Source organism: Chlorocebus sabaeus, unplaced genomic scaffold (assembly GCF_047675955.1).
Source record: "Chlorocebus sabaeus isolate Y175 unplaced genomic scaffold, mChlSab1.0.hap1 unalloc_scaffold_438, whole genome shotgun sequence".
Classification (NCBI taxonomy): Eukaryota; Metazoa; Chordata; class Mammalia; order Primates; family Cercopithecidae; genus Chlorocebus; species Chlorocebus sabaeus.
In genome coordinates, this window is record NW_027327746.1 from 16401 (window position 1) to 42859 (window position 26459).

General features: G+C 45.6%; 2 protein-coding genes across 18 annotated transcripts in view; one reads left to right on the forward strand and one right to left on the reverse strand.

Annotated features, from left to right (window-relative positions):
- The first annotated feature begins 800 nt into the window (after window positions 1-800).
- Window positions 801-26459, forward strand: part of LOC140711274 (presequence protease, mitochondrial-like) — a 33598-nt gene continuing 7939 nt past the window's right edge. For 5 of the 16 annotated variants that reach the window (XM_073014202.1, XM_073014205.1, XM_073014204.1 and 2 more), the window contains exons 1-6: window positions 10476-15988; window positions 18620-18698; window positions 20439-20465; window positions 21048-21150; window positions 21270-21359; window positions 21904-22275. In XM_073014202.1, coding sequence (XP_072870303.1) covers window positions 15947-15988; window positions 18620-18698; window positions 20439-20465; window positions 21048-21150; window positions 21270-21359; window positions 21904-22240 — 678 coding nt within the window. In that variant the 5' untranslated portion in view covers window positions 10476-15946 and the 3' untranslated portion in view covers window positions 22241-22275. Of the gene's footprint in view, window positions 15989-18619; window positions 18699-20438; window positions 20466-21047; window positions 21151-21269; window positions 21360-21791; window positions 21875-21903; window positions 22276-25005; window positions 25253-26459 lie in introns of those variants that run through there. The other 11 variants (XM_073014198.1, XM_073014199.1, XM_073014206.1 and 8 more) reach the window with 9 other exon arrangements.
- Window positions 22572-26459, reverse strand: part of LOC140711272 (ATP-dependent 6-phosphofructokinase, platelet type-like) — a 78632-nt gene continuing 74744 nt past the window's right edge. For both annotated transcript variants that reach the window (XM_073014195.1, XM_073014196.1), the window contains exons 4-6: window positions 24801-24900; window positions 23559-23661; window positions 22572-22928 (exon numbers count right to left, since the gene is read on the reverse strand). In XM_073014195.1, the coding sequence (XP_072870296.1) occupies window positions 22727-22928; window positions 23559-23661; window positions 24801-24900 (405 nt within the window). In that variant the 3' untranslated portion in view covers window positions 22572-22726. The remainder of the gene's footprint in view (window positions 22929-23558; window positions 23662-24800; window positions 24901-26459) is intronic.

Genomic DNA, 26459 nt, shown 5'->3' on the forward strand with positions numbered 1-26459 from the left:
TTGTCAGTGTGTGCCATGTGAGAGGCGGGGCATCCACATGACTGCTCCTCAGTGAGTCCTGCCTTGCAGCCCCTTCGAGCTTGTATCTTCCCGAGCAGCCTAGAAGCAGCAGGCTGTTTGCCTCTGCCCCTCCCCAGGAGGCCTCAGCCAGGTCCTGTGCTCAACCCCCCGCTGGGCAGTTTGCCTCTCTTGTCTCTCTCTCTTCTCTCTCATCGTCCTCCTGCGCCTCCTCCTTCTCGGGACCTGCATCCTTCCTCTGTGCTTCCTGGCAGGCCACACCTGGGACGTTGGAGTTCAGGCTGTCCTCGAAACCGTTTGCTCCTCTCTGAAGAGCGCCCCCCTTGACTGGCCGTGAGCAGCTGGAGTGGATTGCAGGGAAGGGAGGTGGGTGTTCCTGTAGAGACGCCAGGGTCTTACCTGGGGAGAAGGGAGCCTGCACTGGGCAGGCCGCCCTCCTGAGGAAGGGGATAGGGTGGGAGGAGGCTCTCGTGGACAAGGGGCTCACCTCCTGCCCTCCTTCCCTCTATCCCAGTCTGTTGTGAGGGAGGGCGGGACCCTAGGTGATTTCTATGCAGATCTTCAATTATCCACACTGTGAAACAAATACTTCTGTTTTTTTTTTTTTTTTTTTTTTTTTTGAGACGGAGTCTGGCTCTGTCACCCAGGCTGGAGTGCAGTGGCCGGATCTCTGCTCACCGCAAGCTCCTCCTCCCGGGTTTACGCCATTCTCCTGCCTCAGCCTCCGGAGTAGCTGGGACTACAGGCGCCCGCCACCTCGCCCGGCTAGTTTTTTGTACTTTTTAGTAGAGACGGGGTTTCACCGTGTTAGCCAGGATGGTCTCGATCTCCTGACCTCGTGATCCGCCCGTCTCGGCCTCCCAAAGTGCTGGGATTACAGGCTTGAGCCACCGTGCCCGGCCTAAATACTTCTGTTTTTAAGATCAGAGGAAATCTCCTTTGTTTGTCTGCCTTTTATTTTATTTTTATTTTATTTTATTTTATTTTATTTTATTTTTTTTGAGAAGGAGTTGCCCAGGCTAGAGTGCGGTGGCGTGATCTCGGCTCACTGCAACCTCCACCTCCCAGGTTCAAGCAATTCTCCTGCTTCAGCCTCCTAAGTAGCTGGGATTACAGGTGCCTGCCACCACATCCGGGTAATTTTTGCATTTTTAGTAGAGATGGGGTTTCACCATGTTGACCAGGCTGGTCTCAAACTCGTGACCTCAAGTGATCCACCCGCCTTGGCCTTCCAAGGGGTTGGGATTACAGGCGTGAGCCACCGTGCCCGGTCTGTCTGCCTCTTAGTTAGAACCTGTGTATTTTATGTTTTAAATTTCACTTTTCTGGGTCAGAACAGTAGTGTTTCTTTTTCGTAGTGTTGCTATGAATGTCCTTTACGATTAGGAGACTGGGTTGGCTGCCCACTGGAGAGTGGTATCACTGGGTCACGGTCACCATCTGCCCCAGCAGCGTCCAGAGTGTTTAGAGTCTTTCCTGGACGTAGAAACCCTTTTGTCTGACGTTCAGATAAAACCAATCACCGCATTCAGTTAATCAAAGAGGTCAGAGCTGGGAACCGTTAGTGCACATCCACCTCTCCCGAGAGTGTTCACGCCTCTTCCACACGGGGCTAGGCTGCTGCTGAGCATGGTTCTGCTGGCTGTGGCTGTGGCCCCTTTCCTCAACCACAGCCATCGCAGGCCTGCCACAGTTTTTGTTCTTCTAGAAGAGAATAGGCAACACAAGAGAAGCAAGGTATGTTAGATATGAAACCATTAAAAATTATTTCCTCAAACATTGTATATATTTTTTGCCCATACCTAATTTGATAGCAATTTTAAAAAGATTAAAATGAAAAAAAAATCCCCTATATTAAGTCTTTGAAAGGCATCCAACTTAGTTTTCATACAATTATTCTCTCTTTGGAGTCATACTTTATTGGTTTCAGTAATGTGTAACAAATGCACCAGCATAAACAGATTTAGGAGCAAACAGCTGCTTCGTAATTATAGTTCAGCTCGCGGGGCCCAGCTGTAGGGGTGCAGCCTGTGCCTGCCTGTGCGCCAATAGGGCTGGTCACCTTGAGCATCTGGGAGTGTCTGGGTAAGTGAGGTCTGGGCAAGGCAGCATCCACACACCTGCATAGTTCTCACTTTGTCCACGTTATCCGACAAGGCCACAAAATTATCAAGTAAGTGTTCTCCAAGCGCATATTCAGTTAGTGTTTGGAAAGTGCATAGGTACCTCATACAGCACCTTTAAGAGGAGCTAGGAGCCCAGGAATGATAGCAGGTGTGAGGCCTGTACTCTCTTTGCATAGATAAAATATGCATGTGCATATCTGAGGCCAGAAAGTTTGATTGGGGCCAGAATGTGGAAGTCCTTACCTGTGGGATACTAGGGAACCACTGTGGATTTCGGAGAGAATCGTGTCTCTGATGTGCAGCATGCCGTGGAGCCGGGGGGTGACAGGGCAGGCTCATGCAGGGCACTCGCCGTGGCCGGAGGAGGAGAGAAGGCAGCCAGTGAGCTGAGCAATTCGGTGCCTGGGTCAGGAGGGGAAGAGGGAGTACAGGAAGGCGGATGAAGCTGCGAGTCTGCACCTCGAGGTCGCCGTTGCGCTTTGCCGGAAATCAGGAGAAGCAACTGTGGACCTGACTCAGAGATACTTGGAGACACCACTGCAAGCTGCAAGTTTGGAAATACAGGAGGAGGCTTGGGGAAAATCTGGAGCAGGGAGCATTTGGGAGCCTCTTAGGTAGAAGTGCAGGTCAAGTAGCCAGAGTGTGAGGCATGCACGTCTGGAGAGAGGAGGCCAAAGGAAAGCCCACATTTGGAAATGGAGGAAGGGTTGGAAGACCCAGAAAAGGCCCTGCTTAGAGTCCAGAGAAGAGCTGGATGGTGCAGTTCACGAAAGCCCAGAGCCGAGAGTTTCCAGGAGAGTCCCAAGTGTTGCTGAAAACCAGGGGGCAGGACTCCAGTTGGAGCCTGTGAGGGGAGCCTGGCGGCCCTGATCCCTGAGAGCAGCCAGAGCCTGGGCGTCATGGTGGAAGTGGGTGGGAAGTGCAGGAAGCAGGTGGAGATGGCCTTTCAAGGCCTGGTGCTTCACACAGGTAGCCAGCTGTGGACCGAGACACAACTGGAGAGGGGCCTGAACCCAGAGCATCTCCAGGTGGATGAGGGAGCCAGGAAGGGCAAAGGTATCCGGAAGAAAGGGGGCAGGCATGGAGCCAGGTCCCCAGGGAGGCTGCAGTCTTCTTTTTCTGTTCATGGACTGGTTGTTGGTTATTTTGAGTTCTCAAAGTCGTCCACTCGGTGTGGTCCAGAGAAAGTTCCCAGGGGTCTCAAGTCGGAGCAGGCCTTGTGCTTTTCTGAACACTGTGCGTGTTGACTCAGGGTTACCGTCAATGGCTAATTCTAGCGTGTCTTTTGTTGAAGTCTGCAGAAGAGCCTCAACCAGCACCAGCTCTTGAAGAAATTATAAAACTTGTGTTCTTCTGATTCTGGGATTTTTGCCTGAAATGCCTCGTATATTTTTGGGTAGGTGTTGTTAGCACTTGTGTTACAGCATTTGGAGCTCTGCATTTTTGTGATGTGCTAGCTGTGAGGATGTTTAAAATTAGATTCCTAGAAATCAGGTTATAGGAGCTCTCGGCCATGCTTCATGGGTTGTGTTTTGACTCCTCATAGTGGACCCCATTGCAGTGGCTATTCTTAGTATTTGTGGAACACCTGACTGGTGATGCTAGGAGAATGTGATTTGTTTTCTTTGTAAGTCTAAAGTCTAATGACCTTGTAGAGTCTTTATACCCATCTCTTATATATCAGCTTTAATATACTTGAAAATGTCCTCATTGTGCCCTTGAAAAGCAGGCTCACATTTTAAAAGTCATCCTTTTAAAATCCTTTTCTGCAGCCTGTGCCCTTTGTCTGTTTTGTTACCTTCACTGCAACATCATGAAACAGGGACAAGGGCTAGAATCTGTTTCAAACACAGAGCTTGAAACAGGGACAAGGACTAGAATCTCTGTTTCATACACAGAGCTGAACTGTGCTGAGCGACCTGCTATGCTAACGTCTGTTTCTGTCATGAGAGGGAACCCAGACCTCTTGACTTTTCCTTTTGTACATTTTCAAAAAGAATATTTTTTCCTCTCTGGGGTCCATTCCATTGTGGGATTCTCTCCTAAGGCTGTTTCTTTGCATTCCATTTTGACAAGTATGATTTAGTTTCCGAGATGATGAAAGGGCAGTGAAAAGGCCTGGGAAAGAGAAAGCAGGAAGAGAAGGAATTGTCTCATGATTTTAGTCAGAAGGAAATCACTCAGACAGAAACGCTATTCCAAGTGGGTCAGATCCCAGGAAGTGGGATTGAATAAGTGACATGGTATCGCACAACTCTGTTTTACATTCTTGCTGTTGCCAGGGGTAACGAAAAGAACGAGTATATTCATTCCGAGGTCAAATATATATCTTTGCTGACTCTGACTATAATTAGCAGAATTCGTTCAGTTCAAGTTTGAGAATACCTTTACAGAAGAGGGTCTTCGTGCCCGTGTGCCTATTTCTATTTATATGTTCGCACGTATTGGAGTATAAATGTGTGTGTGCTGTGTGTGAGACCTCATTATTTGAAACAAGAAATGTGCAGTAGAGCTTATTAATTACGAGAAGGTACATTTGGGGGATAAACTACTTTGTTTAGAATTGAATAATGGGGTCTTTGAGGGATGTATATATGTATGTGTGTTTGCATTTATGTGTATGAAAGTGTGTATTGCATGTATATGTGTTGTGCATGTATGTGTGCCTTTGTGTGTAATGTACATGTGCATGCATGTGTATATGTGTGCATGTGTATTTGTGTTGCATGTATGTGTGTGCATCTGTTACATGTTTAGGCACGACTGCACATATGTGCAAGTAGACATGCATGGATGCTCGTGTGTATATAGTTATACATGTATATTTGTGCACGTTATGTCTACGCATTTACATATGTATGTGTGTCAGAATGTGTATGTATATGCATGTGTGTTTGAGTGTTGTGTGTATGCTTGTGCATGTGTGTTTGAGTGTTGTATGTGCGTGTGTGTTTGAGTGTTGTATGTGTATGCATGTGTTTGGTGGTATTACGTGATTATGTGAATGTGTGTGCATGTGTGAATGTATGCATTGCATGTAGGTGTGCTTGTCCATGTGTATGTGTGTGTGTGATATGTGTCTGTGCATGCATGCATGTGCACATTTGATTTGTGAATCCTCTCTGGGAGGGGCATGTTCCTGGAGACAGTGCATGGGATCCTCCGCTGTCCTCTCAGGGAGAGAGACATTGTGAAAGTTCGAGCCATTAGGTAAACATGCCTGATGTTCTATAAAATATATATTTAAATATACCACTGGGGTTAAATATATGTTAAATGGGTGCAAAGCTGTTATATTGCATTAAAAGTCATGTTAGTACTTCCTGGTTAAAGGCTTTGTGAATGATTTCCTGTACATGGGACATAATACACCACAGAGAATTACAGTGGGTCAATGGTATTTGCCAGGAGGTCTGGCTTGTGATTGGTATTTCTAGTTGCAGACATGCAGGTTGAGATTTGCTGGACTTAGAGGAGGGTCATTGACTCTGCCCACTGAATGATACCAGCGTCTCTGCTGCTTCCTTTTTCTGCCGGCTTCATCCAGAGCTGGGACAGCTGCTCTCAGACGCATTGTACTTTTCTCTCCATAAAAATCTGCAGCATTTGTTAGCAGTCCAGTAGCAGACCGAGTGGCAGGTCCAGGGGCAGGTCCAGCGTCAGGTCCAGCATCAGGTCCAGCGGTAGGTCCAGCATCAGGTCCAGGAACAGGTCCAGCGGCAGGTCCAGCGGCAGGTCCAGGGGCAGGTCCAGCGGCAGGTCCATCCAACTTTCCACATGGCCCATGTGAAAATGTACCCTCTCCCTTCCATTTTTTAAAGCAGTATCATTAGTAGAGCCTACTGCCATTTCTCCTTGAGCTCCTCACAGTGGATGGTAAGCATTTGCTTTATTAAAGCAAAGTTCTGTGCTCTTTGTGCTAAGTCTCCTCTGCCTTTCTGTGAGAGGCTAGAATTGGGATCGACCCTCAGCTGTGCCAGAGCCTTGGTACACGTCTCAGTTCTGGAATCTACTCTGTGCTTGTTGCCTTCCATCCACCGACAGCCATCTGTCTTCCTGTCACTCCTTCAACACGGAGTCCAGCAGTGTGCACACAGGTGAGCCTGTGTGAATGCTGGTTTTGTAGGATCTTATCGGGACCTTAGTCATCTTTTCACTAGGAAACCAGACACTGCAAGGGACTTAAAGAAAAGCCCAAAGAAGCCGTATCAGTAGAATCATAGAGACAGAATTCTACAACCATAGGAAATGGCATTGATTATCATGAAATGTGCATTTATGTGAGGCATAGTAAAACATCACATTTCTTACTGGGTAAGAGCTTGGAAAAGAGATTATGAAAGTATAACTGACTCTACTCTTGTATCGTGGAACATGGTAAAATGATGCAAGGTATTGTATAGAATGGAACAAACAGAATAGAATTATATAGAGTAGCGCAGAATAGAACAAATAGCATAATGTTATATAGGGTAGCATAGAATAGAAGAAACAGTGTAACATTATGTAGTGTAGTATACAATAGGACAAATAGTATTACATGGTCTAGAATAGAACAAGTAGGATAGTATTGTAGAGTACACAGTTGAACTAATGACGTAGTATTGCATAGCATAATACAATCTAGATTAGAACACACAGCATAGTATTAATATTACGTAGTGTGGTGTGGAATAGTAGAGTCGCATGGCACAGAACAGAGAGGATAGTGTTCTGTAGCACTGATGCAGGAGTTTTGCTCTTTAGCTCAGCTGGGTCCAGGTTCTTGTCTCATGACCAGGAAGAAACAGGCACGGGGACATCGAAGAGTGAGTGCAGTGGAACTTGTTAAGCTAAAAGTTAAGCTCTCAGCGAAAAGAGGGGTCCTGAGAGCAGGTTGCTGGTCGCTCCCTTCCCAGTTGACTACAAGGGCTTTTATGTAGAAGCTGATGGGGCTGGGCTCGCTGTCTAAGGGGCAAATATCTGGTGGTTCCACCCCATTCCCTCGTGTGCATGGGGACCTTTAGTCTGCTGTGAGCATGTTTAGGCGAGCCCCCCCGTGCAAGTCCCCCTATCTGCACAAAACATGGGCTGGAGGCTCTCTGGGACCCTTCCCTTACTGTCTGCCTAAAGCAAGCTGGCTAACTCCTTTCTGTATAGAAGAAAATAGAATAGAATAGAACAGATAGTACAGTATTTTATCGTATGGAATGAAGCTGTAGTATTCTATCATAGAGAATGGAATAGTATAGAATAGAACAAACAGATCGTACTAGTGTAGTATAGAATAGTAGCCTCATGCAGCACGGAGCAGTGTTGTGCTCCCTATGTACAGAGTGTAACCACCATGAGAGCGTTCTTCAGTGGGGCGTCACTGGCCCTTCATATTTCTTTGGTTCTGCGGAAATGAGGAGAGGGAGTTAAGAGAGGGGGAGGAGGTTGGCTTTCTTACTTTTAAGGCGCTCATTACTTCTTGGGGATCATTTGATGGTCCCCTTTGGTAGTATTCTGTGAAGCAGTCTCTGTACTCTGTGTAGGGTGAAATGTGGGGCAGTCTGTGGACTCTGTGTAGGGTGAAATGTGAAGCAGTCTGTGGACTCTGTAGGGTGAAATGTGGAGAGGTCTGTGGACTCTGTAGGGTGAAATGTGGAGAAGTCTGTGGACTCTGTAGGGTGAAATGTAGAGCAGTCTGTGGACTCTGTGTAGGGTGACACATGAAGCAGTTGAGAAAGGATGAAGTCAGAAGTAGCTCAGCAGAGATGCACTAACTCTTACCTGGGAGACTGTGGAGCAGTCTGTGGACTCTGTGTAGGGTGACACATGAAGCAGTTGAGAAAGGATGAAGTCAGAAGTAGCTCAGCAGAGATGCACTAACTCTTACCTGGGAGACTGTGGAGCAGTCTGTGGACTCTGTGTAGGGTGAAATGAGGTGTTTTGTGTAAATTTTTGTCTCATGCCTGGCACATGGCAGAGCCTCCGTGGATCTTGCCGTCATGAACCCTCTGATAACTTCTCTACAGTGCCCTGCATTCAAGGTCCCTGACTTCCCGCAACATTCTCTCTCCCTTTTCCTCTATATAAATGTGCCATGGCGATGAAGGATTGTTCATTGTCTCGATTTGACGCAGGATTCTTCGGCTGGTCCGGCACACTAAAAACAAGCCGATTAAACAGAGACACATAATTCCAAAATTTACTGCAGTAGAGTTCCCAATAGACTTAATCCAAGTCGTTGGGTTTAATCCATAAAGATTTTTTGCCACTTGATCTAACGCCTCAGCTCCAGGCACAATATTTAAGTGACTTTGAGAGGCTTCAAAAATTTGTTCTTTTAATTTAGAAATGTCTAAAGTGAGATTATCTTCTCTTCTTACCATGTGATAAGTAATCTGCTGGTGGGACTGACAGTAGGTACTTCTACCAACCAATTTTGAATAGCAGGCATTAAACATCCTGGTGCTCTCCCTAGGCAAATAGGAGGATAACGTTACCCAGTGGAAATATTTATCATCATTCCTTCTTCCTCCAGTTTGGCAGGGCAACGATCATCTGTGGGACCAGGTACCCACACACTATTATTAACGTATGCTTCAATAGGATTATCCATCCATGTGACTGCCCCAATTAAGGGTGGGAAAGGCACATAGGCCCAGTAGGTATAATTAGCTGCAGCTGCTCCTGCAGGCATGGGGAGACTTACCACCGTTGATACAATCATTAGAGCTGCAAGCAGCATTTTTTTCTGGGGTTTGTGTCACCTTTGTGCTAGCTAGGCTTTTTCCAGCTAACGGTGTCAGCTTCTTTAACTGTGCCCAGGTCGGCAGCTCCGCCTTCTTGGTGCGTGGTGACTTCATCTGTTCTTCTGATATCACCACTTGGTTCATCATGCGAGTCAATGGCGCTCGATTGGGTGTTTCCGTCTCCGTGGAGGTGCTTTTTTCTGCATCTCCGATGGGTTCATTGTAGAACTTTAAATGTCTAGTGGGTATCCAAACAGGAAACTGATTTTCTCCTGGTGAAACACAAGCAAAACCTCTTCCCCAGTTATCACCTTCCCTATTTCCCATGTCTTATTTTTGTTGTCTTTCCACCAAATCAGTTTTCCTTCATGTGGATTGTTCTTTTTACCAGTAAGATGTTGTTCTGCGGAAGTAGTAGTCTGATTTCTACAAATGTTTAAAAAACTTAAAATATAGAGTGCTAGATTAAGCTGCATCTGAGGAGTGGTACACTCCTTACTGTCTCCCCCTTCTTTTTGTTTAACTGAGTTTTGAGTGTTCTATTAGGTCTTTCAACTATGGCCTGTCCTTGGGAATTACAAGGAATTCCTGTTGTATGTGTAATATTCCACTGATTTAAGAATTTTTGGAAAGCTTTAATATAATAACCTGGTCCATTGTCAGTTTTAATTATTTTTGGAACTCCCATTACAGCAAAACAAGATAATAAATATTTTTTAACATGGGAAGTACTTTCTCCTGTCTGGCAGGTTGCCCATATGAAATGTGAATAAGTATCAACTGTTACATGAACATATGATAATTTTCCAAATGAAGGTATATGTGTAACATCCATTTGCCATAATGCATTAGGACACAGACCTCTGGGATTAACTCCTGCCTCTTGAGTGGGCAGGTGTAGTACTTGACACTGGGTGGAATGTTGTACAATATCTTTTGCCTGTTTCCATGTGACATCAAATTTGTTTTTTAATCCTGCTGAAATTACATGAGTCAAAACATGAAGTTCTTGTGCTTTTATGAATGCAGAGGATACCAGTAAGTCAGCTTGTTCATTTGCTTTAGTTAAAGGTCCTGGTAAATTAGTGTGTGCTCGAATATGAATAATATAAAATGGGAAATTCCTTTTTCTTAGTTTGTTATAACAAATTGAACAACTGGTTTAACTGATCATCCATGCTATATTTAATTAGAGCTGTCTCAATATCCCTTGTAGCCTGTACTACATATGCAGAATCTGATATAATATTAACAGGTTGATTAAAATCTTGTAACACTGTAATGACTGCAACCGACTCTGCCCTTTGAGCTGATTGATATTGAGTTTTGATTACTCGCTCTTTTGACCCTGTGTAAGCTGCTTTTCCATTGCTGGAACCATCAGTAAATACTGTCAGAGCATTTTCTAAAGGTTCATGTCTGGTAATTTTAGGTAAAATCCAAGTAGTCAATTTTAAAAACTGGAATATTTTTGTTTTTGGGTAATGATTATCAATGATTCCCACAAAATTGGCAAGGCCAATCTGCCATGCACCAGAATTGATAAAGGCTTGTCTAACTTGTTCCTTGGTTAAAGGAACAACTATTTTGTCTGCGTCATTACCACACAATTTTATTATTTGTAATCTTGCCTGACCAATTAATGTAGCTATTTGATCCAAGTACAATGTAAAAGTCTCAATTGTACTGTGAGGAAGGAATGACCACTCTACAAGATCAGTATTTTGAATGATGATGCCTGTTGGAGAATGTGTACTAGCAAAAATTAAAAGTTGAGTGGGGCTAAGGGATCTATTCTACTTATTTGCGCTGACTGAATTTTTTCTTCCACTAATTTAATTTCTTTTGTTGCCTCTGGGGTTAATATTCTTTTACTATTTAAGTCTGGCTCTCCTCTTAGGATAGAGAACAAATTTGACATGGCATAAGTAGGAATGCCTAGGCTTGGCCGAATCCAATTAATATCACCTAACAATTTTTGAAAGTCATTTAATGTTTTTAGTGTATCTTTTCTTATTTCTATTTTTTGTGGCTTCATTTTTCTATTTTCTCTCTGCATCCCTAAATAATGAAAAGGAGTAGAGGTTTGGATCTTATCAGAAGCTATTGTTAGTCCTTCACTGGAAACCTCTGCTTGCAGAAATGTGTAACAGTCAATTAATTTGTCTCTTGTTTCTGCAGCACATAAAATATCATCAATATAGTGAATAATATAACAATCTGAAAATTTACCTCTAACTGGTTGAAGGACTTGACCTACAAAAGTTTGACAAATAGTTGGAATATTAAGCAATCCCTGAGGTAATACTTTCCACTGAAACCTGGTGGCTGATCCTTTATTATTTATGGCTGGTATAGTAAAGGCAAATTTTTCACAATCTTGCTCTGCCAGAGGAATGGTAAAAAAACAATCCTTAAGATCAATTATAATTAAAGGCCAGTCTTTCGGGATCATGGCTGGAGAGGGCAATCCGGGTTGAAGAGGCTCCATGGGTTTAATTACAGCATTTACTGCTCTTAAGTCCATTAACATATGCCATTTGCCTGATTTTTTCTGAATTACAAATACAGGAGAATTCCAGGGTGAGAATGAAGGCTCAATGTGTCCCTTTTCTAATTGTTCCTTTGCTAATAAATGTAAAGCCTCCAGTTTTTGCTTAGCTGGCGGCCACTGATTTACTCATACCGGTTTTTCTGTTTTCCAAGTTAATGGAATGGGTTCAGGAGGCTCTACAGTGGCCGCCCTTAAAAATGATACCCTATTCCTTTTCTTTCTTAATTTTTCTCAGTCTCAATTGGGACTTTAATGCCATTTTCATTTTTTCCTAATCCCTTTCCTGGTATATATCCCATCTTAATCATGAGTTTTTGACTCGTGGAGCTGTATAATGGAGCGGGCATAATGATTTCTGCATCCCATTGTTGTAATAAATCTCGACCCCATAGATGAATAGGAATTGAAGTAATCATTGGCTGAACAGTACTTTCTTGATTATCTGGTCCTAAACAATGTAAAATCATGTACTTTCATACACTTCTGAAGCTGTGCCTACGCCGACAAGTCTTCTAACAGCCTTTTGTTTAGGCCAATTTTTGGCCACTAATTTAAAGCAATGCCAGAGATATCTGCTCCAGTGTCTACCAACCCTTCAAACTGTTTTCCTTGAATAATGGCCTTACACACGGGTATGCTCTCAGAGACCAGACTTACCCAATATGCAGCCTTTCCTGCCGGATCAGTGCTTCCGAACCCTCCTGTTCTTTTTATCTCACTCTTTCCAACTTTAATATAAGGTAGGAGTAATAATTGAGCAATCTTGTCTCCTGGCCTGGCACTCCAAGGAATTGAGGAACAAATAACCAATTGAATTTCGCCTTTATAGTCTGAATCAACCACACCAGTATGAATTTGAACTCCCTTTAGATTTACACTTGATCTTCCTAAGATTAGTCCTACAGCCCCCTCAGGCAATGGGCCATATACCCCTGTGGGGATTTTTTGTGGAGGCTCCCCTGGAAGCAAAGACTGCTTGTATGGTGCATACATCTACTGCTGCACTGCCTCTTGTGGCGGGGGATAATTGCTGTATTGTGATAACTGGCTTATTCCCTGAGACACTTGTGACAGTGGGGGTTGTTGTTCCTGAAAACCCTGAGGAACAAAGGGCTGAATTTGGAATGCCCCAGTTTGTTGCGGGGCCTGAGGCTGGCCCCTCCTCTCATTTCCTGACACTGGTTGCCCATTTTTATCAAATTTAGAACGACATTGATTACCCCAATGTTTTCCCTTTTTACATCTTGGACATAGGCCAGGTGGCTCTTTATCTGTTGTTGTAGTAGCTTCAGTAGTTACATTTTGCTTACTTGAGACTAGGCAATTCTTTTTTAGATGACCAATTTGACCACAATTATAACATTTTTCCCCAAATGTTCTAACTTGTCCTCCTAAAGCAACTCCTGTGATTGCTTGAGCCATAAGCATAGCTTTATGCATAGCTCCTCCAATTCCATTGCAGGCTTTAACGTACTCTGAGATTACATCTGATCCTGCGGGAACCCTTCCTTTTAATGGCTTAATGGCTGATTGACAGTCAAGATTGGTGTTTTCATATGCCATCAACTCCACTATGACCTTACGGACATTTTCATTGGTAATTGACTTTTGAGTAGCATCTTGAAGTCTTGCTACAAAATCAGGGTAGGGCTCTTTAGAGCCTTGTCTTATTGTATTAAAGGAGGGGCAGGTGGTTCCTGTGTCTTGGATTTTCTCCCAGGCCCTAAGGCAGATAGCCCTGATTTGCTCAATGGCCTCATTTGGCATTATTACTTGTTGGTCAACAGTGCTCCAATTTTGACCTATTCCTAATAGTTGATCTGCATCTATGTTAATTGGAGGATTGGCAGTCCTATTTCTTTGGACCTGTACTTGTGCCTCATCAATCCACCAAGTCTTAAATTGTAAAAACTGAAAGGGTGAGAGTGATGATTTTGCCAGAATCTCCCAATCATAAGGAATGAGTCTATGTCCATGAGCAATGGAATCAAATAATGTTCTCATGTAAGGAGAGTTGGGTCCATACTGTTTTACTCCTTCTTTCATTTCTTTTAGCATTTTTATAGAAAAAGACTGATATCTGGCTTCAGCTATGGGAGGCTCTCCCTCTTGGACCCCTTCTCCAGGTGGTCTTGCTTCTAATATTACTGGGAATTGCCATGCCTCAATATCTCCTTGTTTTCTTGCCTCATCAATAATTTTATGTACTGCACTACCCTGTGTACTAGGCGGTGCTGTAGGATTAAGTCTCATGGTGGGCGGCTGAGGATATGGCACCCTGCCCTGTGGCAGTGGAAATGTTCCTGGTTGTCCATACGGATTTTCTGGGGGCTGCCGATACTGCAGCTCGGCTGGCAACCAGTATTGATAGACTACTGGCGGCTGGGATTTATTTTCTACTGGCTGATATTGTGGACACTGTATTTGGATTGGCATTGCCATGCCAGAGACTCTTTTTCTATTTGATCTTCTTTTGGAGTTTGTACTTGTTTAACCTGCATTTGAGGTTGTAAAGTTACAGGCATCTGAGGTGCTGTAAGAGGAGTTGGCCATCGTGGTTTAGATTCTGATGGCTCTGCTAATTCTGGACTCTTTTCTTCTAATTTTAACGTTTCAGGATATACTACCTCCTGTAATTGATTATCATAAACATTTTGCATTGACCGAGCCATTACCAGCTCTGCTACACATTTACAGTGTGAACTTTCCTTTCCTTTCCAGGATTCTATCCCTGCCTCTTTTTCACAATCTACTGCACAGCTTTTAGGGACATCAGAAATTGGAACGCTATCTTCTTCTGTTTGCAATGGTTCTAAAGCTACTTTAATAATGACTCAATCATTCCATACTGTAAGTAGGATGATTTTACCTTCCCTACTTGCTTGTTTTAATTCTTTGCCAATTTTTTCCCAGTCTTTTAGATCTAAAGTTCCCTGTTCTGGAAACCATGGACAAAACTGTTCTATTGTTTGAAATAGCATAATTAGATTTTTGGTAGAGACTTTAACTCCCCCTCTTTTTAAGAGAATTTTAATAAAGCTGTGATAAGAGGCATATTTACTTTCAGTTTGCCCCATTGTTACCCTAGGTTCTTCCGAGTGCACAAGCTTATCGCAAGGCTGACTGTAGACGTACTCGGGAGTCTCTCATCGACTTGTCCTCAATGACCACGCTCTGGTGTACCTTCACCTTAGAGAAAAGCTTCCACGTTGGTCACCAGATGAAGGGGTGGCCTGCCCCTCCACACCTGTGGGTGTTTCTCGTTAGGTGGAACAAGAGACTTGAGAAAAGAAATGAGACACAGAGACAAAGTATAGAGAAAGAAAAAGTGGGCCCAGGGGACTGGCGCTCAGCTTAGAGAGGACCCACACTGGCACCGGTCTCTGAGTTCCCTTAGTATTTATTGATAATTATCTTTACCATCTTAAAGATAAGGGAGTGGCAGGACAATAGGATCATTGTAGGGAGGAAATCAGCAGTAAGACATATGAACAAAAATCTCTGTGACATGAATAAGTTTAAAGGAAAATGCTGTGCCTTGAGATGCATATGCAAACATCTCCATAAACCTTTTAGCAGCATTGTTTCAGCCTATCACATGGGGAGAAACCTTGGACAATACCTAGCTTTTCTAGGCAGAGGTCTCTGCGACTTTGGCCATGTACGTGTCCCTGGGCAGTTGAAATTAAGAGAATAGTGATGACTTTTAACCAGCAAGCTGTCTTCAGGCACTTATTTAACAAAGACACATCCTGCACAGCCCAAAATCCATTAAACCTTGAGTCGCCGCAGCACGTGTCTCTTGCACGGACAAAGTTGGGGGTAGGGTCACAGATTAACAGCATCTCAAATACAGAACAAAATGGAGTCTCTTATGTCTACTTCTTTCTATATAGACACAGTAACAAGCTGATCTCTCTTTCTTTTCCCCACAGAAGTGTTAGTTTTTTATTTGTTCAATCATTTGGAAATGTAAAATCCATTCTTGATTCGCAGGCCACGAGAGCAGGCAGGGACAGGCTGCCCCTTGCCGACCTCTGGAAGGAGCTTAGAGAAGGAAATGACAGGCTGGGCCAGCGCAGCCTCCTCACAGCGAATTCGCTGCAGGAGGGTCCTTCTTAGCAACCACTTCTCATCCTTCATCTTGGCTTCAAATGCAGTTCAGGTGGAGAAAGAGAGAACAGAACTGGCCTCAGCAACAAGAAGGAAGGAGACGCAGGGTCAAGCAGCCCTGTGGACCGATCACACTCAACATTCACACCAAGCGGAGCACAGGCAGGACCAGCCCAGGGGGGCCGAAGTGGAGGCTCTCTGGGGTGGGGGAACTCTGGGTGGGCAAGATTCACAACCTAAAACTCATATAGAAGTTCTACACAGCAGTAGTTACAGAAAACACACACTAAGAAAAGGCCAAAATAAAAATAGGACAGCCACCTTTGACTGCACCTTATCCCTCAGGAACCCACCTTCAAGCCCTGGCAGATGAAGACTCACTTCCTGATGCACTTCCCGGTGAATTATGTGGGCGAATGCATCCGAACTGTCCCCTACACGGACCCAGATCTTGCCAGGTAGGAGGGTGGAGGTTGGGATCTCTCAGGCCTGAGCCTTACAGAAGCAGCTTGTCAAGCCTGTTCGAGTTCACAGGGCATGTTTTAGCACAGGAAGAGTCTGCACTGACTCTGAGTGTTGGACCTGGGGCTTTGTGAGTCTACGAGCAGCCCTCTTTAAACAGCAGAGTCTTTATGAACAAAGGCCCTAACCACAAACTCCTTTCAAAATGCCCCATGTACTCCCCTCATCTCTAGGTGGAAATTGAATGAATTTAGGTTGAGACCTCTGATAAACATGGTAGATTAATCCTTCGTGAGGACAGATGCATGGAACGACAGCAAAGGTAGATCAAGACACAAAGCCACAAGGGAGAGTGGGAGGTGACCCAGGCAGCCATGGGGGCTGCAGGAGAACCTCATGAGCCAGACTGTGGGTGGGTGGGTGGGGGGTGCCTGACCCGGGGCCACAGAGGGACAGGGCTGTGGGGAGAAACCAGGTGGTCCTGCAGAGCCCTGCAGATGGCAGGGCTGGAGGCTGCCTCACAGTCCCTCTGAGGAGTTTGCCTCCCCTGTCTCCCCACCAAGTCAGAAGCTCAGGGAAGGAGGCCCGGGGTTGAGCGGCCGAAGCCACGGCCGAGAGTGAGGGTCAGGCCTGTTCCCAAAGTGGCGTGGGGCGAGGGAGTTTGCAGCCTACGAACTGGCCCTCCAGCCCTTTCTTCCAAAGTGTGGCTGCCCCTTGGCTGTGTTCATCCCATCTGTGGAAACTGGCCAGACCAGGAGGACAGACTCACAGACATACACTTTTGGGGACCTGTCAGTTGGGTGTGGATGACACAGATCTGTGCAAAAATGTTATATCCCGGAAATTCACTTCCTGTATCCTTGTCCCAGGCAGCTACCCCCATGAGGGACTAAACCAAGGAGGAGACCCCCAGGGTCTGGCTCCAACCTCACTGGTCCCAACTGATGGTGCCTCAGCCACCCGAGTGGTAGAGAGGGGAAGGCAGGCTTAGGCCTGGGCAGTCTATCCTGATAGGAGAAGGTGCCGGGCCTCCAGGGTGTACGTGTGTCACAGTAGGACCACAGATGGGGAGGTGTGTAGCCAGGTGGGAGGAAATGTGGGGCTGCAGTGGGGGCCCAGAAAGAGCTCTTCTGTAGAAAAGAGGTGTGTGGTCAGCTGTTTTGTTCATTAATTTCCATATTTGTAGGAGATAAACAGATCTGTCTGCTGTGCCAGCAGAAGAGTGGTCTGTTTCCACCATCCAATAGGAAAATGCAGACAGAAAACGCTAAAAATGTGGAGGTTCCCCCTGGGCCAGGGGGAGTCTAGATCTTTTTTTCCTTGTTTTTTGTATTTTATAATCTTTCAACAGTGAGCATGTGTTTTTAATATACAAGTAATAGAAATTTCTCAAGGAGGAGGATGCATGGATGGATTGAAGGCCATCCCTGCTGGTGCTTGTAGAGGCTCCGTCCCCCAGGGTCTGGCTCCAACCTCGCTGGTCCCAACTGATGACGCCCCAGCCACCCGAGTGGCACTGGGTTTCTCCTGGAGGGCCCACACGAGATGGTCATGACTTCTCCCAGCACAGCCCCTGGGAACATGCCCACTCCTTCCTTGATTTCCCATCTGGCCTATTTGACTCCCTTCATCTGCTTTGGGAAATGGCCCATCTGTGGAAGTGGTGACCCGGGGCTGATCTCGCCACGGGCGCCTTTAAGGAGCCTGTGTCTTTGCTGCAGACGCTACCATCATTGTCTGCCCTGCCTTCTGTCGGAGGAGGATGTGTTCTGGAATCATCTAGAATGTGATGTCACCATTCGCAGTGGAAGGCAGATGAAATCAGCCCCGTTCCTGGAAATGTGATGTATCGGAGAGTGTGTGTTTACTTAAGGGATTCCCATAAAACTCAAAGAGTTTGACTTCAGTTTCCTTTTTTTTTTTGGTATCCTGATGTGAGACATTTAAATATTCATTTGCACATTTGCCTTTACAATAGAAATAACATCTTTCTACTTCACCAGATTTAAAAAATGCCACATATGCATTGGAACAAGTTAAGCAGTGTGGTGCTGGAAGTGTTAGATTCCCTCCCCACCACCACTGCTTTCAACCATGTAATCCAAGACAACTGCTTGAAAATTGTGCTTCCTTGTGCTTTTTAGTTTTTGTTAATTAAAAAGAAAATCTCATGCCTGTAAGCCCAGCACTTTGAAGGCAGGAGGATCACTTGAAGCCAGGTGTTTAAGACCAGCCTGGGCAACGGAACTAGACCCTGCCTCTACAGAAATTGTAAAAATAGGCGTGGTGGCACGCATCTGTAGGCCCAGCTACTCAGGAGACTGGTGGGAGGATCCCTTGAGCACAGGAGTTCAAGGCTGCAGTGAGCTGTGATTGCCCTTATGCACTCCAGCCTGGCGACAGAGCAAGATCCCGTCTCTTAAAAAACAAGACCAAAAACATGGGACCATAATTTATGTGGCATTATTGTACAACTTGATTTTATTTTCATTTTCACTGAATCCAATAATTACTTCATTGTCTATGTTTTTTAATCAGCCATGGTGTTTTAAACTTGCATTTTTTAATCATTAATTTCAGTCTTAAAATCCTTGCATGTTTGATGACTGCTAAATTCCTACATACAGAAATTCGAGAAAAAGGTGGCGCTTACAGTGGAGGCGCAAAACTCAGCCACAGTGGGGTTTTCACCCTTTACTCTTACAGGTGAGCTTTGCTCTAGTTCACACATTGGGACACACACTGTGTTTTAGTCTCCTACTCATGATTATCAGTGTCATTTTCTTCTACTGCAGTGAACTTTAGACAAAAGTTGTTCTATGTGCTGCTTTTCACTTCTCGAGCACTTAGCCACACCCAGCAATGTCCTTTCTGGTGCAAGGATTGGGGCCAGCAGCGTAAACGGGAAGCATTCTGTCTTTAGTAAACCCTGGCTTAAGCCAGCATATTTTGGCAAAACACGGTAGTGCCTCCATCCATGGTTTTGCCTTCCACGGTTTATTACCCAGTCACCCTTGGTCTGAAAATATTAAATGGAGAATTCCAGATATAAACACTTCCAAAGTTTTAAATTGTACACCATTCTTCTAAGCAGTGGGATGAAAGCTGACACTGTCTACGGTACCTGCCTGTTGGTCACTCAGTAGCCGTCTAGGTCATCAGATACGCTGTGGGTGTCCAAGAGCTTCTGTTCACAGAACGCTTGTTTTACTTAGCATAACTTTTATTACAGTATAATTGTTGTATTTTGTTAATATCTTGCTGCACCTAATCTATAGACTTTTTCATAGGCATAGGAGAAAAACACAGTATCCATAGTGGCTGTCTGAGGTTGCAACCCTGCTCTGGGGGACCTGGGACACAGGCCCCAGGTGAGGGGCGCGATATAGCCTGAGAACATTCTTAGCTCATTTCATTTGGAGGTGCCTGATGTGGATGCAACTGTTAGCTTTCATAAACATAACACCGTTATTCTAAAATAATAAATTCTTGATTGTGTATGGCTTTGCTGCCCAAGAGAACCTGTATTCTGACACTTTTTAAGAAGGAGTTGGCCAGGCATGGTGGCAAGTGCCTGTGGTCCTAGCTACAGGAGGCTAAGGCGGGAGGATCCCTTGAGCCTAGGGAGGTTGAAGCTGCAGTCAGCAGATTGTGCCACCACACGCCAGCCTGGGCGAATGAGAGCCTGGCTCGTGGATGCAGAGATAGATTAGGTAGGTAGGTAGGTAAGCAGGCACGTAGGTAGAGAAGTCGGTAGCCGTTGCCACCCTGCTGAGTTCTCCCATTTGCTGTGCTGGAAGCCACTCTTCTAGACAAGGATGGGGAAGCAGCTCACAACCCCTCTGCAGCTCTGAGTCAGGGTGGAGGGAGGGCTGGGCTCTTTCCATTTACACAAAGGGAAGTCTGGATCAGCCCCCTCAGACTGATTCCTGTACTGCCCTGGGTGTGTCCTTAAGGGAGATTAAAGGAAAACCTTTGTTTGCTTGATTTTTCCATGTGAGTCTTCTGTAATTTCCTCGTAATCTTGACCTGCCCCCACCCTCCACATCTTTCCTCTCCTGATGTCACAGAGAGGTGGATTTAAATCATCTGGGGAGGACTTTATGCAGACAGACCCTGTCTAAGAGGGAGAACGTGTTGAAAGTCTTATGTGATCGGATTTAAACTTCCACTGAGAGTAATTGAGCAATTTGTCAGGGGGCTGTTTGGACTAGATCAGATGTAAAATAGAGCTGTTAACCCATAGAAGATGTTGAACTGTTAAGTCACAGGTTTGTCATAAACTTGTCCTTTGGTAAAATGCTTGCCTATTTATTTCTCTGGGTTTCCTAGGGACCCAAAAACAATAGAGACACTCCAATCTTTTGGGAAGGTTTACTGGGCAAAATCTGGAAAATTCACGCAGCAAGACATTGACGAAGGCAAACTTTGTCTTCTCAACCGTAGATGCTCCTGTCGCTCCTTCATACAAAGGTATTGTGAATGTAACAGTGAGAATCTCAGTCCACAGCCTCGCAGATGACATTGCTGTTTTCCGAGTTCCCTCATGCACAGGCAGGAGCACCAGCTTCTGGCGCCTCTGTCCTTGCCTGTGATACGATTTCCACGTCTGACACCCTAAATATTGGCCTTGGAAACACGCTTCCCGACATCTGGGCGAGAAGAGTGCATCCTGTCATTTCAGTTTTACTGACCTGAGGCCCAGTGGGGCCAACCCACGGCAGTGACTGGGCTCATTCGTGTGGAAGGATGACGTGACCACGGCCCAGGCCTGGCCACATTACACTGTAGAGCCACTTTTGCTCACAGCATTATCAGCCTCACGCGGTCCTGAATGCATCCACGCTGCAGAAGCAGGCCTTGGTAAGAGTCAGCGTGGCTCGTGGGAGCTAGAGGTCAGGGTGTGATCTCTGGGCTGTTAGACATGACCCTGTGGTTGAAACACGTATGTGAAGTAACAGTGAGATGCACCTGTCCCCTCTGGGACACGAGGGCATAGCCCACTGTGCGAGCTCCTGGGTGGCAGCCCCCCTGTGCCTGTGGTTTGTCTTCTAGGAATGGACCACTTCTTGTACGGCCTCTCGGATGAGATGAAGCAGGCCCACAGGGAGCAGCTCTTCACCATCAGCCACAAGAAGCTCCTGGCCATGAGCGATAGGTGAGTGGGGAGTGGGGAGTGGGGAGCGGGGAGTGGGGGAGACAGCGTCCGGGATTGGAGACCTTAACGGCACTGAAGTAGAAGCCAGTCCTCACTGACCTCGCCTGCCTTCCTCTCAGGTACCTCGGCACTGGGAAGAGCACGCATGGCCTGGCCATACTCAGACCCGAGAATCCCAAAATCGCCAAGGACCCATCCTGGATCATCAGGTGAGCGGCCCTGGTGCCCCCAACTGTGCAGGAGCCCCTGAGACAATAGGCCTCTAGAGCTGAATATGAAAAGTCAGAAATGCTACTGCTTTTCCAAGAATATTATATCATTCTTAAAGTGTTGCCAACTGACTGGCAAGTCAATCTTAAGAGCGACCAGGAAGATGTCCATTGAAATAGTCATACACGAAATGCCAAAGATGCACCACGTAGAATTTTCACTTTCTACTGACTGAAAGGCTTGTTTTACCTCATTAGTTCTAGAATATTTAAGAATCTAAAAATAAAGGGCAACTCTGATTTAACCTCTGCTTGAGTCATTATCTTAAGTAGCATTTCGGGCTTTTACTAAAAAACAGAAGTAAAATGAAAAGGTACACAAAGGTGTCCCGTGTCTGCCTGTGCTGATTCATGAAACTCGATTACACCGAGGCCCTGTGGGAGCGTCCTCCTAACAGACGGAAGTTCAACGGGGCGGCCGGATGGAAGCAGTCCTGAGAAGCAGGTGGGCTGGGGTGAGTAAGCGCTCGCTTCGTCTTCACAGAGCCAGAAAGGAGAGCCACCACGCCAGCTCTTCTTGGCCGTTGGACTCTGATTTCCCAAACAGCTTGTTTTTGGGGTCTCCTCTCCCTCCACACAGCTCTCCACCGCCGTTTCTGAGGCACAGCTGTGGTCTCCTGCAACCTAGAGCTAAGAGGCAGAAACGCTGTCCCTACAGGAGGTGGGCCCACGAGGGCAGCAGGGCCGTCACGCCAGCACCCATGTCTACTCTGGCAAGAGTCATCAGAGAATTCCAAATTAGGTCCCAGCAAGGACCGTGGCTTGGACTGGACGAGAAACTGGCTATCAGATTTTTCAAACCCCCACCTTGGTGGTTTTAACATGCAGCTAGGATTGCAATCAAGAGGCCGAGTAGGTAAGATTCATGTGTTCTCTTTTACTTTCTAAGGAGAGCAGGAGCCTGGGGTCAAGGCCCAGGGTCCTGGCCTGCTGCTGTGGTTGGAAACTGACACATGGCAATAAACATGGCATTCCCCTTGGCCTGTGTAAACTACTGGCTTTGTTCTCCTTTTATGACTTGTGCATAGTTCAGTGATCCCTACTGAAAATATTTTTATAATCTTTGCCCACAAAAGTGCTGAGAAAACCATTAGTAGCCACCCATAGATTGAGGTTTTAATCTCCTACTTAAAAAACTAAAACGGAGGACTGTTGGAGTTGTAGGCAAACGTTTAATACACACATCTGAAAGCATGAGACACAGTCCAGACAGCACGCACTGGAGCTGGTGGGGCACACGGTCGGTGACAGGTGCTTGCTTGTTAGGTATTAATGTCAAATACTTTCAGAAAGTGCTGATAAATAACTTAAGTGTTACAAAAACAGATGGTCCACGGTGAGTCCAGGTTGCAGGTACATGCAGGCAGGACTGGGTCAGACGCTCCAGGGCTGGGCTGCACGTGCTCTAGCTGGCCTGAGTCCAACACATCATAGTTGTCCATGTACTTGGCCAGGATCTTCATGAGGGGCCGCAGCTTGAGCCACCACTGTTCTTTGGGAATCCTGTGCCTGTGGAGGGATGGGGGGACAGCAGTGAGGCTGGGAGATGCCACGGCCAGCACAGTGAGCCGTCTTGCCAGAAACACGGGGTTTGTAGGGTCGGCTGAATCAACTAGATAATAAAGCCAATTTCAGGGTCAAATGAAACCATTGCTTTTATATTTCTAAAAATTCTTCCCAAAGACCTAGTGGTGGTTTCTTATTGTTGTTCTTTTGAGACAGAGTCTCGCTCTGTCCCCAGGCTGGAGAGCAGAGGTGCAGTCTCAGCTCACTGCAACCTCTGCCTCCCAGGTTCAGGCGATTTCTCCTGTCTCAGCCTCCTGAGTAGCTGGGACTACAGGTGTACACCACCACACCTGGCTAATTTTTGTTTTTTTAGTAGAGATGGGGTTTCACCATGTGGGCCAGGCTGGTCTTGATCTCTTGACCTTGTGATCCACCCACCTAGGCCTCCCAAAGTGCTGGGATTATAGGTGTGAGCCGCCATGCCTGGCCAAGACCTAGTATTTTTTAACTGAGCTTCAGAAAATCTAGTTCCTCAAACCCCTGAATGAGTTGCCGAAAGCAACAGCAATGGCCATTCTCCTGTCCTGTACTCACGTTGGCTGGGTTTGCTAAGGCAATAAGACCCCAACTTACTCAAAATCCGTTTGCTTCTTCAGCTCTGCCACAGGTTGAAAAATAAGGTTTCTTTTGCTTATTCCCAGCACACAAACGGAATCATCGGTGGTAAATTTTTTTCCTATAAAAGATTTTAAAAAAGATTAACAACACCCTGTCACATGGGCAGGTGGGAGAGCAGAATCATGGGGCGAGATGAGAAGTGAGATTCCTGGCAACCATCCTGAACCTGGCCTGGAAGCCTGGGGGAGGCTGAGAATGGCCAAGAACGGCCGAGAACAGCTGAGAACAACTGCACAGTGTGGCCAGCGCCTGGCCTGGGCAGCTCTGCTCTTGTGGGATCGCCCTGATGGCTTCCTGGAAAGCAGCTTTTGTTTTTCCTCTCAGTGGAGAGAATTTTTCACTAAATAGTGGAATAGAGAAATTACCTTAAGAAATTGATGCCCACGAATACACACACAGAGGAGTGAGAAACATCCATAGCTAAATTAGCAAAAGAAAATCGATGTAGAAAGAATCAGTCAGTTCTTCAAAAAGACAAACCAATTGAAACTGTTCACATCACTGTTTTTTGTAGACTGTCATTCTTCTACGTTGCACATTGGCAGTGATAATGGTTTGCCCTAAAAAAGCACACACCTGGTATGACTGAAGAAAGCTGAGGGGGGTGGGGGCAAGAAAGATGCTGGCACAAACAGCCACTCAGGAATGAGTGGGGACCAGCCACATTGGAACAATTAACAATTGTATTATACAAAATGTCATGTTTTTTAAAACTTTTCAGTTTATCTAAAGATTTGTTAGAATATGTAACTTACAAAACTGATTTAAGGAAAAACATGCATAGTTCTACAAACATGAACAATTCATTCAGCAGCCAAATCTTCCTCAAAACTGGAAGTTCTGACAGATGGAGTTGCAAGGAGGTTGTCCTAACATACATCCAAAAAATAGAAGGCCCCACTTAAACTGTGAGGGAAACTGCGGGCTGATGCTCAAGATCTCCAGAGCAAAAAGCCTGCACAAAAGAACTTCAGGTTGAATCTAGCAGTGATAAAAGAGAACATGTTACCCACGCCCAAGCTGACCTTATCCCAGGAATCCAAGGTTGGTTAAATAGCAACGCTCAGAGACCAGCAGGAGTTAGAACATCACACGCAGCTCAGTACTGGACTGAAGAAGGAACCAGTATACCCTACTTCTCCCCGATAGGACAGCATTTTCACCAAGGCAGACGGCCTCCCTCCGCGGACCCCTTACCTCTGCCCCAGGCCTCCTTGAGTTTCGCAGTGATCCACTCCATAGCTCTGGCAGAGATTTTGGTTCCAAAGTTTCTATCAAATGGAGAGGGTGCCCCACCCTGTTGGTGGTTAGAGTCATATGAAATATCAGTTATACAGTAACACTTTGTTGTTAAATAGAAATGACGATTTCTATTTCACAGAATTCACGTTTTTATTTCTAGGTCTTTATGGATAGCTGGAACAGAAAAAAACACAATCTCTGTTTCCTGTAGCCTGAACTCAGCCTGTTAAGCAAAAGTGTCAAGTGTTCCCCCTGCCCAGTAAGAGGAGGATTTTAATAAATGGAATGAGTCAACTAACAATCTCCAATATTTTAAAATCTTCAATCAGGATTTCATAAACTCATCTGGGGTGGGGATGGGTCGCAGCTTTAAGAATCTGATAAACGTTGTGGATTCTTTAACAAAATCACACATACGCCTCCTATTTCATCATCATTTCAGGGGATTCATCAGCTCTCTGGAATAAATTCACGGGCTCTGGTTTAAAAGTATAAAGAATAGGAGGTTGTGAGGAAGGAGTGTGTGTGAGTTAGGAATGCTGGACCGCTGTGTCCCAGGCTCAGCTCATGACATGTGTGTGCCTGCATGCAGCTCATTCCAGGTCATTCTGATTTGGGGTGAGTGTCAAGTATATTACATGTCTGATAATCCATTTTAAATCTTAGGAAGCTCCAGTTTTTAACTCGATGAAGTGTTTAATTTGAATAAGCATTTCCAAGTAGTGGGGTTGTCACTGTTTTCATGAAAGCTGACAGTTCCCTTAAAATCCCCATTACTCAAACCTCACCAACAAAAGAATCCTAAAGCTGGTGATGTTTGGCATGACTTAAAAGTTTAGATGATTTGGCTGGGCATGGTGGGGATCACGCCTGTAATCCCACCACTTTGGGAGGCTGAGGTGGGCGAATCACCTGAGGTCAGGAGTTTGAGACCAGCCTGGCCAACGCAGTGAAACTCCATCTCTACTGAAAATACAAAAATTAGTTGTGCATGGTGGTGGACACCTGTACTCCCATCTACTCAGAAGGCTGAGGCAGGACAATCTCTTGAACCTGGAAGAGGTGGAGGTTGCAGTGAGCCAAGATTGCGCCACTGCACTCCAGCCTGGGTAACAGAGCAAGACTCTGTCTCAAAAAAAAAAAAAAAAATGTCTCCCAGCTAACTGGGTGTATGCATATACTGCAGATCGTTTTGTTGTATAGTGACAACACACGCGACACATAATGTGACACAACAAACTGACACAGGATGTCGATTTCACCTAAGCCCAGCTAACAGGGAGTGATGAAATCTCGTGCTGTGTTGCTCTTTCCCACCCAGAACGCAAATCATCCCTGTGCCCTAAGTCTCCATGCTGTCTGTGCCTCCTGTCCCTGAGTCACTCAGTAGCCGCCTTGGTTATCAGATGGTTATCAGTACCCACCCCCTCATGTATACAGGGGGCGGGTACTATCCCCAGGTTCAGGCACCCACTGGAGACTTGGGACACATTCCCTGAGGCTAAGAGGGATGACTATTTCCTTCTTCCTTCATAAACATCAGGTGCTAATTAGAGAAATGATTTTAAGATATCTAAAAGAGTAAGACTATAAAGCAAAAATTTTAGTTGTCTA